This window comes from Rhineura floridana, chromosome 6, assembly GCF_030035675.1.
Source record: "Rhineura floridana isolate rRhiFlo1 chromosome 6, rRhiFlo1.hap2, whole genome shotgun sequence".
Taxonomy (NCBI): domain Eukaryota; kingdom Metazoa; phylum Chordata; class Lepidosauria; order Squamata; family Rhineuridae; genus Rhineura; species Rhineura floridana.
The window spans coordinates 103,192,017-103,206,483 of NC_084485.1; the positions used below are offsets into that span (position 1 = coordinate 103,192,017).

At 40.6% G+C, this 14,467-nt stretch overlaps 1 protein-coding gene across 8 annotated transcripts in view; it reads left to right on the forward strand.

Moving 5' to 3' along the window:
* SGIP1 (SH3GL interacting endocytic adaptor 1) overlaps nucleotides 1–14,467 on the forward strand; it is a 245,368-nt gene that overhangs the window by 177,783 nt on the left and 53,118 nt on the right. Inside the window, exon 16 of one of the 8 annotated variants that reach the window (XM_061633364.1) lies at nucleotides 4,086–4,145. The exons of the other annotated variants lie outside the window; for them this stretch is intronic. Within the exon in view, the coding sequence (XP_061489348.1) occupies nucleotides 4,086–4,145 (60 nt within the window). The remainder of the gene's footprint in view (nucleotides 1–4,085; nucleotides 4,146–14,467) is intronic. 8 annotated transcript variants of the gene reach the window in all.

A 14,467-nucleotide genomic window follows, 5' to 3' on the forward strand; every position in this document is an offset into this window, starting at 1 on the left:
GGCCCAAAGCTTTTATAGTTAATCTAAATTTAGAAGCAAATGTGAAAGTGCAATTGTGATAGGGCAGTGCAAAGTCTAACTTTTAGATGGCAGCATGATTAAAATGTGAACCTGAATGCCTCATGCTTTTACCTAATATCAAAGAACACAAGCAGGACTTTCATTCATAGTTGTGACAAGAACATGATTCATTCCCACATACGACTTTTAGAGAAATTGCTATTACTATTACGGATTGCCATTTTAGAGAAATTGTTATTTTAAAACTGTTTGTCTATTTATAATCAGTCATTTTTGTTGGTTTAAAAAAACAACTTAGTGGCCTTTTTTATAGGATGTCCTTGGAATTTTTATCAGGTATATGGTGGGGAGAAAAGAGGCTGCGAAACAAATGGTTAAGAAAACCACTGAGTTTCTGGTTTGTACGCGGTCATCCCAGCTGTGTTTAGTTAGTGTGTATTTTTCATAGTAAGTAGCTTCAGCATTGTTTATGCTGGCAATGTTAAGGTCAAAACTTGAGTGCTAAACATATTTAGATGTCCCACTCACTAGCTTGATTTGCTTGTTACGCTAAGCCGAACCATAGCTTAGTATGAATGTATAGGCTGCTGGAGAGAAGCTAACAGCTGCTTTGCTGCTCTCCTGTCCTTTTTGCTGCCACACTGTGCTGTGCTAGGCTAGGGTTTAGTTTAGCATGTTGTCGAACCCAGGTTCGTGGTTAACCACAACTAAACCTTGGTTACAGCTCATGGTTAGCCTAGAGAGAGCCTAACTACAAGCTCAGGTTCGGATAACATGCTAAACTAAACCTTGGCTTAGCTCAACATGATGCAGTAGCAAAAAAGGACCAGAGAGCAGCAAAGCAGCTGTGAGCTCCTCTCCGGGAGCCAACACATTCATGCTAAGCCATGGTTTGGCTTAGTGCAATATGTGAACCGGGTCACTTTCTCAACTCATGAATTGGGGATGTTTAATTTATGTATCCCTTTTTAGAAATTTGAAATTATTTAGGATTTGCTTCTAGAGAGAGCTGGGGGAATGGTTACACTGTTAGACAAGATAAGCTATACTGGGGTATTTTCTTGAATGTGTTGTTAAACACAGGCACATTTTTTCATTAATATTAGATCCAATGTATTTTGTCCTTTGATATTGTTGGGTGTCCTGACTGTGTAGAGAGAATTGTATTCGTTGTATTAAATAAAAGAAAATCATCATTAAATGTTCAAATTCTGTGTTCTCAATGCTCTCTCTGAGTAGGGATGGAGGGAAGGATCATGTTCCTCACAGGTACCTTAATTTTAACAATCTCCCTTTAGTTTTCCATATTATGAGAAAAGATTGGTAGTTTTCCAGAATTTATTGGTTTCTGGAACAAAATAATGGGAATTTAGCCATCTACTCCTTGAAAATAGGAGAGCATGTTTATTGACAACAGAGAAATAAACCTATCCAAATAAGCAACTAACACTATCCAATCATGTGCTGGATGAGACAGGCTTATGCCAATCTGCTCATGTAGCCCATGACAAGATATGCAATAAGTTATGCTTTATATGCTGAATGGCTTGGCATGTAAAGAGCTTCCAGCTCAAGGCAAAAGCATGGCAGGCATTTACCGTGGGGAGGGGATGGCAACTCCTGTGGGACAGAAAGCGCTCAGAATCCAATGCAAACCCATTGAGCCATTTCTGAATTACTTGGTTGTGCAAAGCCTAGTTTGGGCCTTTGTTTGTATCATAAATGATGGGTTTCAAAAGTATGTGCTAGGTATTTGTATTTTTCCCCTTTCAGAGAACATTGATTATAGGTTGCTGTGATACTGCTAGGTTTGAACAGGTTAGTAGGGTCACAAAATCAGAGGGCATTAGCAAGAAGTAATGGGTCCCAGCTGTGGCAAAGTAAGTTTGGGTTAAGCAATGGGAAATGCCTCCTAATTATAAGAATGGATGGATTATAATATTGGATGGTGGAACATAATAATGCCTGGAAATATTGGACAATCTATTTTTCTAGAGGATTTTAGCACGAATAAATGATCCTTCACCAGATGTACTTTGGGTGTGAGGAACTTTTCCTGTTGCAGTAGTCCCTTTTAAATCCTGTGGATCTAAGACAGGGGTAGCCTACATGGTGCCCTCCAAACATTGTTGGACTGCAACTCCCATCAGCCCCAGCTAGCATGATCAATACTCAGGGATGGTGGAAATTGTAGTCCAGCACCATTCAGAGGATTACAGGTTCTCAATCCCTGGACTATACTCACATTTCAGCACTTGGAGTTTCTTCAGCACCAGTAAGTTTGCTACCCTCATCTTGGAGATGGAAAGTCATTAGAAAATTCAACATGAAGAGTAAGATTAAAGCGCAGTCTTATTATGAATCTACTTAGAAGTAAGTCTTATTGAGTTCAGTATGGCTTGCTCCCTGGTAAGATTATATAAGATTGCAACCTTAGTAACTCATAGGCAGGACGCTTATCAGCCTTGTACTTTCCTGTGTGTTACTCTCCCAGTTGCTAAAGATTATCCCATATATTCAGAGTTTGCCAAGGAAATATGGTACAGAATTCTTTTATTTACTGTCTGTCTTTTTTTTGTATTTGTTTTTTGGCTCTTGTGGTGGTTGTTGCATATGATTTTGATAATAAAAAGAGATGTGTCCACCATTTCTTTGTCTATGATCTTTTTTTCATTGTATTGTTTGTGTTTTGGTTGATAAACAGCTAGTTGATTTTCATTTGGAATTTGTGTTTTCATTGTTTTTCTTTTACGCTTCTTTTGCTCATGGGTCTCAGAAGATGATGCTTATGTTGACAAACTGCCCACGTTTGAAAGGCACTCTGAAAGTCCTGCAGGTACTGTACTAGCAGAGTGGTTTCAAGAAATCTGGATTAAAAATCCAAGTCATTGTCATCTGAATGCCTCTTTCACTACCACCCTCACCACCATGAGTGTTAAGTGCATACAAATATATAGTTTTATCTAACAGAGGAGCTCAGGCCACAGTAAAAAAAAATGCAGCATATAGCACGACAGTTTCCCAATACAAGAGTTCTAGAGAGGTGATATATTGTTGATTTGTGATTCTTTTATATGGCATAATGCAGATACTCAAAGGCCAGTCTTCACTAAATTTAGATGATGCATACCCAGCTCTTCCTCTAAAAAGCTCACAGCAACTTACAGAATATAGTTCCAGGGATGCTTACAGGGCCACATGTGTTTAGCTTCCAAAGTAGGATTTCATTATGTGATTTCAGTTTGTTTTCCATATACCCTGGACTCTTTAAAGCATTGTGAGTCAAAGTAAATGGTAAATATTGACTAGGAGAGAGAGAAGTGTACCTTAAATATATATTTCTTGGTTTGATCTGGAATTTTATCAAATATAAGGTTCAATAAAAATCATGCACTTAACCAACATTCCAGAAATCCTGCCCAGTAGTTTGTTAATCTAAATTTAGCACTATTAGGGGAAACTTTTGAACTAGAGATTAATGCCATCTTGGGAAGCCAACCTATATGGAAGATCCATAAAACTTATTATCAGAATTATAATGCATGTCTGTCTGGAGAGCATGTGAGCACCAGAACCATCACCAGGTTTTCCCCTTATCTGCCTTTTCTTTAAGACAAGTAATAAAGTCCAGTGCTACATTTTCAGATGTTTTCATAGCCAGAGGCACCTGCCAAGATTACAGCAGTGTCTTTGAAATGGGGACAAGGCCTTGCGTAGCAAATTCCACCCAAAGCCAATGCAGCTAAAAGTTCTAAAATATACTACCTTCTGTTGCAGAAGCAGATAACCTCTGCCACACATGAAAATACACAGTCAGCTATCCTGTGGGTAAAAATCTCCATCTAGGATTCCATAGCTTGCTTTTTTTTTTTGCTTTCTGTTTCCCAAAACAAAACAAGATTGTTTTAAATTCGCTACTCCTTCCCCTTGCACGTTAGCAGCTTGCAGCACCTCTTCTTCCCGTGTAGTGAGATTAATAACCTGCTTCTGTGACTCACACTTATGTCCTTCTCTCTCCCTTCTCCTTAACCTTGCCCATCCCGCTTCAACTCCTGGCCATACAGAGAATGAACAGCCTTCCCTCGTCTGGTTTGACAGAGGAAAGTTTTATTTGACTTTTGAAGGTAAGTAGTACATAGCATACTGGGTTGGAACTTTCAGCCCCCTCCCCTTTGCTCTTATTCTTTAATAGAAGCCCTTTGGTTTCCTTCCAACAAACAAACCCATTTTTACCTTTCTGTATGGAAATGCTATGGCTACTTAGATGACATGACAAGTTCAATCAGAATCATTTTAAAATTTGGTTTGTACAACTGTGTCCCTTCAATGGTTACAATTGTTATAATTTAAAGGAAAAGGGGGGAAATATTAAATAATTGTTGTTTTTTAAAACAAATCTTCAGGAGTTACTGATTACCAAGGAACTTAACTCTGTCAACCAGGGCTTCTTTGTATATACTTCACAAGCAGTTTTTATACCTTATAACAGCCACGCATTATAAACAGCGACAGAATTTTCTATTATCCTATATAGCCATTATATTCTAAACCTTGACAGTGTCCCATACACTTAATAAATAGTATATTTCAGAGAAATATGAAAAATATGTTTGTACCCTTATTTAGTTGCTTGGGTCATTAACCTGCACCTTATTTGGGGGGGAGGGGAATGTATAAAGATAGTATTATAATCTAAATGTTGGTCAGCTAATAAAAGTGAATTATCCCTCTGTTACTTATCATTTGAATTTTATGTGACCTTTTCTAGCTTGGCTATGAACAAGAGTTAAAGCTTATCTATAAACAATTATTGTTTTCATGAACCATTTTTTTTCTATTGTAAAAGTCCTCTGGAGCAATAATGGTTTGGCATAAACTAAAATTGTATTTAGTGCCCCAAGAACATCTATAAGAAAGTTGGGGACCCTTCTGAATTATGAGGAAGCTGATGTGCGGAACTAAAGGAGAATCTGCAAAATCACCCCCTTTGCCCTCACTTTACTTTGCAGAAACTGCACTGGTCACAAGTCCCTTCCTTCATGGAAGAGGCTCTTCCATGAATGAAAGGATACCTTTGGATCATTTTCTATGGAACCACTTCATGTAGCTTCTAATTCATCACTTGGGGATAACTTTATAAGAAAAAGTAAGCATATCAGAATTACTGAGTTTTTACCTGAGGATGAAATGTTGTGGTCAGAAATTATCATGTAAGTCTGGGTGGCCAATATGGTACCCTCCAGATGTGGACTACAACTGTCATTATCCCATCATTGGCCATGCTGACTGGGGCTGATTGTAGTCCAAACATTTGGAGCAATGGATGTTAGAGGCTCCGATGCCAGTGGAGCAGGGAATCCATTCCAGGATTTAGTCTGAACTTTGAAGGAGCTGTCCCAGGTGCTGAAGCACTGGAGCCAACAGCCTCCACTAATTTGGAGGGGCCCATGTTGGCTACCCTGATGTAAGTTAATATTGTCCTGATGAAAATTAATAAAGCTAAGGCTCCTGCTGGGAGGAAGGGTGGGATATAAATCAAATAATAAATAAATAAATAAATTTGATAGCTCTAGAAATATTTTTCTCTTATACACTAGGTACAGCAAGTGCATCTTCCCAGTCAGTCAGCCTCTGCCTAATTTTATCAGTTACTAATCAGTCATTGTGATTTGTAAATACTGATATGACCCTTTCAGTCTTCTAACTTAAACTAACTTCTAACTTTATATACTTAAATATACTTCACAGATCATGGTACAACTGTTCTGCTATCTATAAATGTTGCTGCCCATCCTTGATAAGTTTTTTTATCAGGCTTAGGAAATTGCTCACAATTGGAGGTAGTTGAGCTTTTTTTTGTCAGAAAACAGTTATGGAAAGACAAGCTTTACGCTGACTATTTGTTTATCCCACCACCCAATTGCTTGGGCCTGTACTGAAGCTGGGTCTGAAGGGCCTTTTCTGAAATAGCCCCTAAGCTCTAGACTTTGTTGCCCTGGGAGTTGCCTGGTTCCCTCTGGGCTTGCTTTTCACACCATGATGCTGAGACCCCTGTTTTAAGCAAGTGGCTGACCCAGGCAGTGGATAAAATGTTTTAGTTTTTTTAGTTTATAGTTTTAGTTTATATACCACTTTTTGGCCAAAAGGCCCCCAAAGTGGTGAACAACATATTAAAACAGATTACCCCAAAAAACTACATAAGAAATAACTAGTAAAAAATATACAGTAAAAATGCAATGCAACAAGAACAATGCAAATACAAGAACAATGCAACAAGAACAAAGTTTTAAAAAATGCAACAAAAACAATGTTTTCTTTGTTTTCAAATGATGCACACAGTGGGGCATTTGCTTTACTGACAATACAGCCCCAGGTTTTTTATGTGCTTAACATAAATTATTTTTGTAAACTCATAAAAGGACACTTATTAGCAAATCACACAGACCTGCAGTAATGGGATGAAATCCTCTTGTTCCAAATAGTTACAGTTTGGTTTTGCTAAAAGGCAAATGAATGTTGGTGCATCATCATGGCAGTTGTGTAATATCTTTCTCCACATGGCTACAAACGAATGTACAGATACAAATCCTGTCTGCTGTCCTCCTGATGCATTGAACATGGGAGTTTTCCTGTACAGAGGGCAACAGCATATCTTTGTAATTTTCCCCATTTCATTAATGTTCCTGTAGTTTGTCTTCTGCCAATGCTGTTTTAAATCTGTGCCTCTGCTGACATCATTTTCCTAGCTGTGTGCATTTTATTTTACTTTATTTCAGTGTGAACTGAATTCTGTCATTAGTTAAGAAGATGGGATAGCATTTTTTTAATAAATAAAACTGTGAGGCACTCTAAACGTGTATAGAATCAGTGCAGGGAAGCCCAGTCTCCAGGCCCCACAGGCTGATTTGGTTCTGTGGATAACGAGCCTATCAATACACTGGGAGAGGGCAGCATTCATTATCCTAGTCACACACGCACACACCTATACGTGTGTTGATTCTCAACTTTTTTAGTGGATCTGGATTTCAGCCTGCCTTTAAAAAGCAAACATACACAATGGTTTGACTTGTTGTATTTACAAATAACCTGTAATTACCTGCTAGTGGTTTGATTTATGATGATGGTCTTGAAGCATTTGCATTATTAAATAAAGATTTTCTGTTTGTGGATAAGAATTAGGTACCCTGCTTTTTGAATTTGGCAAAGTTTCCCTGTAAGGTTAAATCTTGTACCAACACTTTGTTGTTGTTAAATATATATAAATATATATATTGAAGTCTGTTTTTAAGTGTTTTTAGTGCTTTTGTTTGCCACCCTGGGCTCCTACTGGGAGGAAGGGTGGGATATAAATCAAATAATAAATAAATAAATCCCTCAAAACAGGCAAAGCTTATATCCTAAGCTTAAGACTTTTTTAAAAAATGACTAAAATATTAAGTGTTGTCATGAGATAAAACTATCTAAATATTTGTTTTACTCCTTCTTATCTTGACTCCCTCATAACTGAATCTGAAAACAAGGAGGTAATTAGAATGGTAATTACAATAATATTCTGAGTTTCGTTATCCATTTTCCCTGTAAACTATACTGAGAGTCCTACAGCCCTTCTTTTATAATTTTTCTCTGTATGTATGAGAGATAAAAAAAAAACTTTAAAAAGTTCAAAACCAGTAAATTAAACTAAAGTGTTGGTGCTGTTGGAGGGAAGGAAAATGGAATTTTAAAAATTCCACCCAATTTTAGCAGTGGCAGCTCTAAAACGGTGTCTGTGTAATTGTGTTTATTTATGATACTTGTGTGTCACCCTTGTTACATAAAATTCTCTGAGCAGCTTACAATGTGTATACAAACAATGTAAAGGCAAAATAAAAATAAAAAACAGATTCAGAAGTTGCATACGGGGGGGGGGGACTCACCACAACTCCAAAGTTAAAACACAGAATTAAAAACTGAGATGCCCACACCATATGAGTTAGTTAAAAGGCCTGGATAAACAGAAAAGTCTTCACCTGGTATTGCTTCTTTCTTCTTCTTCTTCTTCTTCTTCTTCTTCTTACTATTATTCATATTAGATGTTATGTTGCTTACTACAGAACAGTCTCTAAATGACTTACAAGAAGATTAAAGGCATAATATATAAATCAATGCATGTCAGTAAAACTGTTCCAATAACCCATAAACAAACCCAGTAGAAAAGAATAACAAAAACTTCAGCAACAGGAACTTAAGAGCAGATTGTGCAAATTGCCAAAAGGCTGGATTGATTTCTTAATTTCTAATTGGATTTCTTTGACAAAGACTCCATTCAGCTTTGGCAGAATAAGTTTATTCAGAACAAAGAGATTAAACTACAAAGTGTTGGGTGATATTGCTGTAATTGCCCACTTCTGGAAGAGGAGTGGAGGAAAGGGCGTGATGAGAAGTAGATGTTAAGGAGGAGGCCTCAGGGACTAAGTCCCATCTGCACTATAAATTTGAAGTATTATTATACCACTTTAAACAGTCATGATATCCCCCAAAGAATCCAGGGAACTGTAGTTTCTTAAGGGTGGTAAGAGTTGTTAGGAGACCTTTATTCCCATCAGAGAGCTACAATTCCCAGAGTTTCCTGGGATGAGGGATTGATTGTTAACCCACTCTGGATAAACCGGGAGCAGTTAAAAAGGGGGAGCGTGACATAAACACAGAGATGGATGAGCTCCAGCTTTTCCTCCAAGTACTGGATATCATTTTGGAATTTCAGCCATTTGGAAGGGGGTTTCCCATGACCAGTAGCCAAAAATGCTTTTAGGGAAGAGTGATAAATGCTTAAAAGTGCTTGTTACTGTTCTATATTGGCTCCTGGCTGATGAATGCAATCCCCACACTGCACACAAGGTACATGAATTGGCCTGAAATATCAAAGTCTGAATGCTTAAAGGGAAGGTGGAAACAACTAGATTGTAAGGAAGGCTGTGGTGAGATTGCTATAAAGCCACTGTTAGTCTCACATTTTTCCGGTCATTATATGCCAGTATCGAATGTATGTAATTTATAGAGTTAATAGAGCAAGTGGTAGCTGTTCAGCAGCAAGCACTTTGGAATGAAGTGGGTTATCTAGATCCATTTCAATTTTGCTTCAGGTCTGGTTTTGGGATTGTTGTAGCTGTTCTGAACAGTATTTTGGAAAGGTTGCAAGTACCCTTTGCTGTCAAACAGACAATGATACTGTGACCCTGTTGATTCTTTTAGAAGGCTTCTCAGCGTTCAGTACCACTGGTCGTGAGTAATTGGCAGCACTGCCTGGCAGCATTGAGGAGCACATTGTGGTGATTCCATTCTTGCTTGTTAGGCAGGGAGGGTTAGGGTGAAAAAGTGGTACTGGCGGACAACTGCTCTATGCTTAATTGCTTTGTGAGGTGCTACAGGGTTCAGTCTCATACTCCATAGTGTTTAACATTTACATTAAGTCACTGAGAGTGGTCATTATGCTGATGACACCCAATTAGTATCTGTTGAAAACAAACTAACACATGGTGAAGAAATCTGTTGATTGTGGTTTTAATCACTTTACAGATTCACTCACGCAGGAGGTGAGACGAAGATGTTTAGGTTACAGAAAAGATAGTCCAAAGCAATCAGCAATGGAGTCTGATCTCCAATCCTTTTCTTTAAATAACTGCTTTAAACATCTGCTGCTTTTCCAAACCCCATCCAAAATCATTATCAAACTCTCTTGTATTCTAATCCTTTGTCAGGCCTTAAATTGTAACTCCTCTACGTCATTTGCTACTGAGTTTTGTATTCGACATAGCATATGGTGCTTAAATACTACTACTTGGCAACTACTTTTGCCACAAGGAGCATAGCCAACCAAACAGTAATCTGTCTCTGTGGATGTATTTTGTGATATTTTATTTCTCAGTCAGTTTTTATTCCTCCTCTACAGTTATCTATGCCTCTGAGGCCTTTTGGTTGCCATGACTGTAAATCACACTACTTCCTAATATCACACCTGAAAGTTATATAGAAATTGCTGCTTGTGTGAAGATAGCTCTCTACTTGTTAGGTGGAAGTTTATGCCATGTATCTATTTATTGGATCATTTCTTTAGAAAAGTTTTTTTTCCATTTAGCATGAATGCATTTCAGGATCTCTAATAGTGCTGCCTGGCCCCTGCTTGATACGTTAGAAGTCAAAAGAGCTATGGCAAAACTGACATTTTACAAAGGCTGGATCTGAGTCCCAAATGCCAAACTACATATCTGACTCCACACAGCCCCATAAAATACCCATTTCATAGAAGGTGTGGCTAATAGTGTAGTGGCAAATTCAGTAGTGCAGGGACCCTTCATGATAGTCACATCACATCCCCTCACTCGCTTGCTCTCAGTGGTCTCCACACTCCTCAGTCCTTCCCACGCATGCTTTCTCTCAGATTAACAGATGTCCCTAGGAGCCAGTTAGAATGAAAGGGCCTTCTCAGTGGCTGCCTCACCTCCTTTCACTCTTATTGGCTCCTATCAGTAGGAAAGGACAAGTAAGCATGTTAGAAAACTCTTTTCAGTGGCTAATACACTCTCCTTTCATGCTGATTGGCTTGTTGAACACGGGAGACATAGGGACCCAGCTGGCACCTGCTCCCACAAAACTAAGGAGTCTAAGATCCCCCTGAGACCCCAGACAACTACACCCCTGAGTGTGGCTCAAAGATGAGTAACTTGACCAAGAAACCGAAGGCAAGGCTAAAAGTTTATATATGATTACATGAGAGTAGGTCCCATTGCACTCATTGCACTTTATGTCTATATAGAGCTACATAGGATTGCTTTGATATTCTATCCATCTCTCTCTCACCATGGTACCAGATGCAAGAGAGGACAAGGCTCCTGTTCCTTTGATAGTTGTATATAAGAGGAAATTTCAGCAGATATCACTTGTGTGACAAACTTCAGCTACTGAAATACTCTTTTCTGCACGCATGTGTGGGTGCACACACACTCTAACCTTGCTGTACCTGCCTATACAGGGAGGAGAAATTCTGGGCCCATGAAGGAAATGAGAAAGTCCAGAATTAAGTGGGAAGGGAAGAGTGGGGATGAACAAAAAAGAGGGAGAAAGGCAAAAGGAGAAAAAGGGAAGTATAAGTGGGAGGACAAAGGAAGAGGAAGAAAATAAAGAGATGAGTACCAAAAAAAAAACAGTGGAAAGAGGAAGAGAAGTGGGGAAAGACAAAAAGAAGAGAGGATGAAAGGGAAAGGAAGGACTGTTTTTCTTGCCATCTTATGACCCCAGCTTCATTTTCAGCTTTGCTCCTTGCAGCTGATTTTCATCCTGCCCAAGCCTAACACTCCTCCTTCTATGCATCGACACACTAGCTTAGTACAAGTTAGCTTGCTTTATCTCATCCTTATTCTAACCCTAAGCAGGCATCAGAGCAGCAGAGATTGACTAACTGCTGAGTAAGGCAGAATTTGGGGGCGAAATTCTACTCAGGTCACTTTTAATGCCGAATTTATCAAATTTGCACTTTCCAAAATAAAATGAGAACTGAAATACAGCCATCCTTCGAAATTCGCACTTATCCAAATTTGCAATTCCAACCAAGCAATATTTGCAAAAATGCATACGTATGGGGAAAGTGTGCACACGGTGAATATATTGGTCGAAATAACATACAAAAATGCATTACATTAGGATAAATTGCTTGCAAAAATGTGTACATTAATCAAAACTGCATGAAATGTTTTTATTGGGAGAAATTCACACTAAAATGCTGAAGAATTTTCATGAGCATTTTAACAAAATAGCAAATTGCTGCAGAAATGTGGAGAACTGAATTTAAGATTAGAAAAATGAGAAACTGAGAGAACCAAAATTGGCAGATTTTCCATAGGAGGTGGGCCATCACTGTGGGGGAAATAGTTCCACCTATCGTGCGAAGGCAAGAATGTTTTTGAAGTCAAGACTAGGGACGTCATGCCCCTCCCACTCTCCAGTTCATTCTTGCCTTCGTACGAACAAGATTGGAATTTCACGTAGCATTTAGCTAAGTCTCGTATTTGTTTGTCTATTTCTCTTTAAAACCTTTTTTTCCGTTTTTTGTGTCTAGCCTCTGAGGATCCCCTCAGAGACCGCGGCTGCAGCTCTCTTCCCCCTTTCCTCAGGGCTATTTAATTTCTTTTATTTCCTTGACTGGGGGCTCCCTCTGAGACCGCGGCTGCGGCTCTCTTTATTTTGGCAGTTTCAAGCCCCCTCCCCCCCCGGCTCTGTCGTATCCGTAGCCAGGGGGCTCCCTCAGTGACCGCGGCTGCGGTTCTCTTTTTGATCGCCTTTGATCGCTTGTGAGGGAAGGGGAATCCCCCTCCCTCCCCCCCGATCGTTGCCGCGGCTGCGGCTGATCCGATCTCAGCGGGAGCTTGCAGCTGCGGCTCCTGCCGTTACTCCTTTACCGCAGATCACCCTCGCTACATGGCTTAAATCCCACTGCGAAGGGCTTTACAGACCGCGACGGCGGCTCTCTCTGCGGCGGCTGCCGTTTTTTCCTCTACCTGCTTCTTCCAGAGTTTTTCCAGAGCCGCTACTGCGGCTTTCGGCGAGTCCGTGCTGGGCAGCCCTTCCCCCAGTTCGCTTCCGACGGCCGCCATTGCTCCTTCTCCCTCAGCCCCCTTTTGATCGTTTTTTCCCGCCTGTTTTTCCGGGCGCCATTTTTTGAAATTCAAAATTCCTGCCTTTTTTGTTACCATTTATTAAGCATCAGATACCTCCCCTGCAGGCTATCTATCTGTATGTTTGTGTATATGTGCTGCTGACAAACTTACACAAGGCTGATTTACACACATTTTTACTGTGGCTGTAATCCTTGTGGCTGAATTATATTATCAAGGCTGGAGCTCCAATCCTAGTGGGCTGGATTGTATTATCAAGGCTGGAGCTTTAATCCTAGTGGCTGGATTACATTATCAAGGCTGGAGCTTTAATCCTAGTGGCTGGATTACATTATCAAGGCTGGAGCTTTAATATCAGTGGCTGACTTGTATTAAATCTGATTTACATTGTATATCCTGCCCCCTGTGGGGCCGTGAACAAGCCAAAAACCCAGCCTACAGCACTAATCTGAGTGTGCCAACTCTAAAACAGCCTATATTATATTAACGTTGATACCTCAGTGCATTCTGCCCCCTCTGTGGCAGTGCATTTCGCCATCTGCCAGTGTATCCTACCCCCTCCGTGGTAGTACGCTGTGCCAGTTCGGGTCTTTACATCCTGCCCCCTCCGTGGCAGTGTACTGCACCCAGGTTTATATAAGATGGCAGAACAGCCAGGCATGCCACAATCAGCCAAGCCACAACATCCTAACACGTCTAAGACCAGACATTCAAAAGCACTGGCTAAGACAAAACATCTTTCCAGCCATAGTAAACCAAAGCGCCCTCGTTATGTCTCTGTGCCAACCAACGCCACAGCACAGACACACATAAGTGACATTTTCCATTCTCCTACTACTGCCTCTAACGAGGAAGAGTTTGTTGGCTTTCCCACTCACTGTTCGCCTAACGAACCTACCTCTGGTTTACCGCCTCAAACTTCTGTTCCATTAGTTCACCAGGCACATACATCTCCCACATCTGGTCTGCAGCTGTCTCCTGATTTCCTCTCCCAACTCCAAGCCATGCTGGCTTTTTTCACGCGAATGCAGTCACTACCACAAGCTCCTGCCATACCCCCACTCAACATGGACCAACGTGCGTTCCATGAAGCTCATCCTTCCTGTTCACCAGATCCCTTTAATGTAGCCAGAGGCAGATGTACGGATGAAGCCTCGTATGCGGAGGAGTCAACTTTCACTGACCATGTTGAAGGAGACGACTGGAGCGACTATTCAGATCATGAGGAGGATACTTCGTATCGCTTGTTCGATACCTCAGATTATCAACCGCTAGCACGTAGGGTACTTCATACCCTTGGTCTCCAGACTGCGCCTTCAACTTCGTCCGCCCCAGCTATCAAAGGGGCCAAGGTCCTCAAATCCCCTGCACCTACTGAACACTACATCCCGGTGCCGGACCCAATTGCCAAATTAGCCTCCGAAGAATTGGCTCATCCACTCAAAGCCCGACGCTTCAAAAACCTGGCTGACAGATTGTACGCCCTAGCCCCAGACTTCGCCACCAAGTTAGATGTCCCTGGCATAGATGAACCAATCGCTCGTCTCGTTTCAAGATCTCTTTTGCCCAGGGAAGGGGAATCCCACCTAAAAGATACTACTGAGCGACGAATAGACTTCGCCCTCCGCAAGAATCACGAGGCCACTGCCTTAGCCATGCATGCCTCCGCTTCAGCCTCCATATTCTCCAGAGCCTCTATGATGTGGATGGATGACCTTCTAGAGGATGCTAACCCTGATCCTGTCGCCCTCAGAAGAGCACTATCGAAATTACGTAAGACAGCAGCTTTTGTGGCCGAT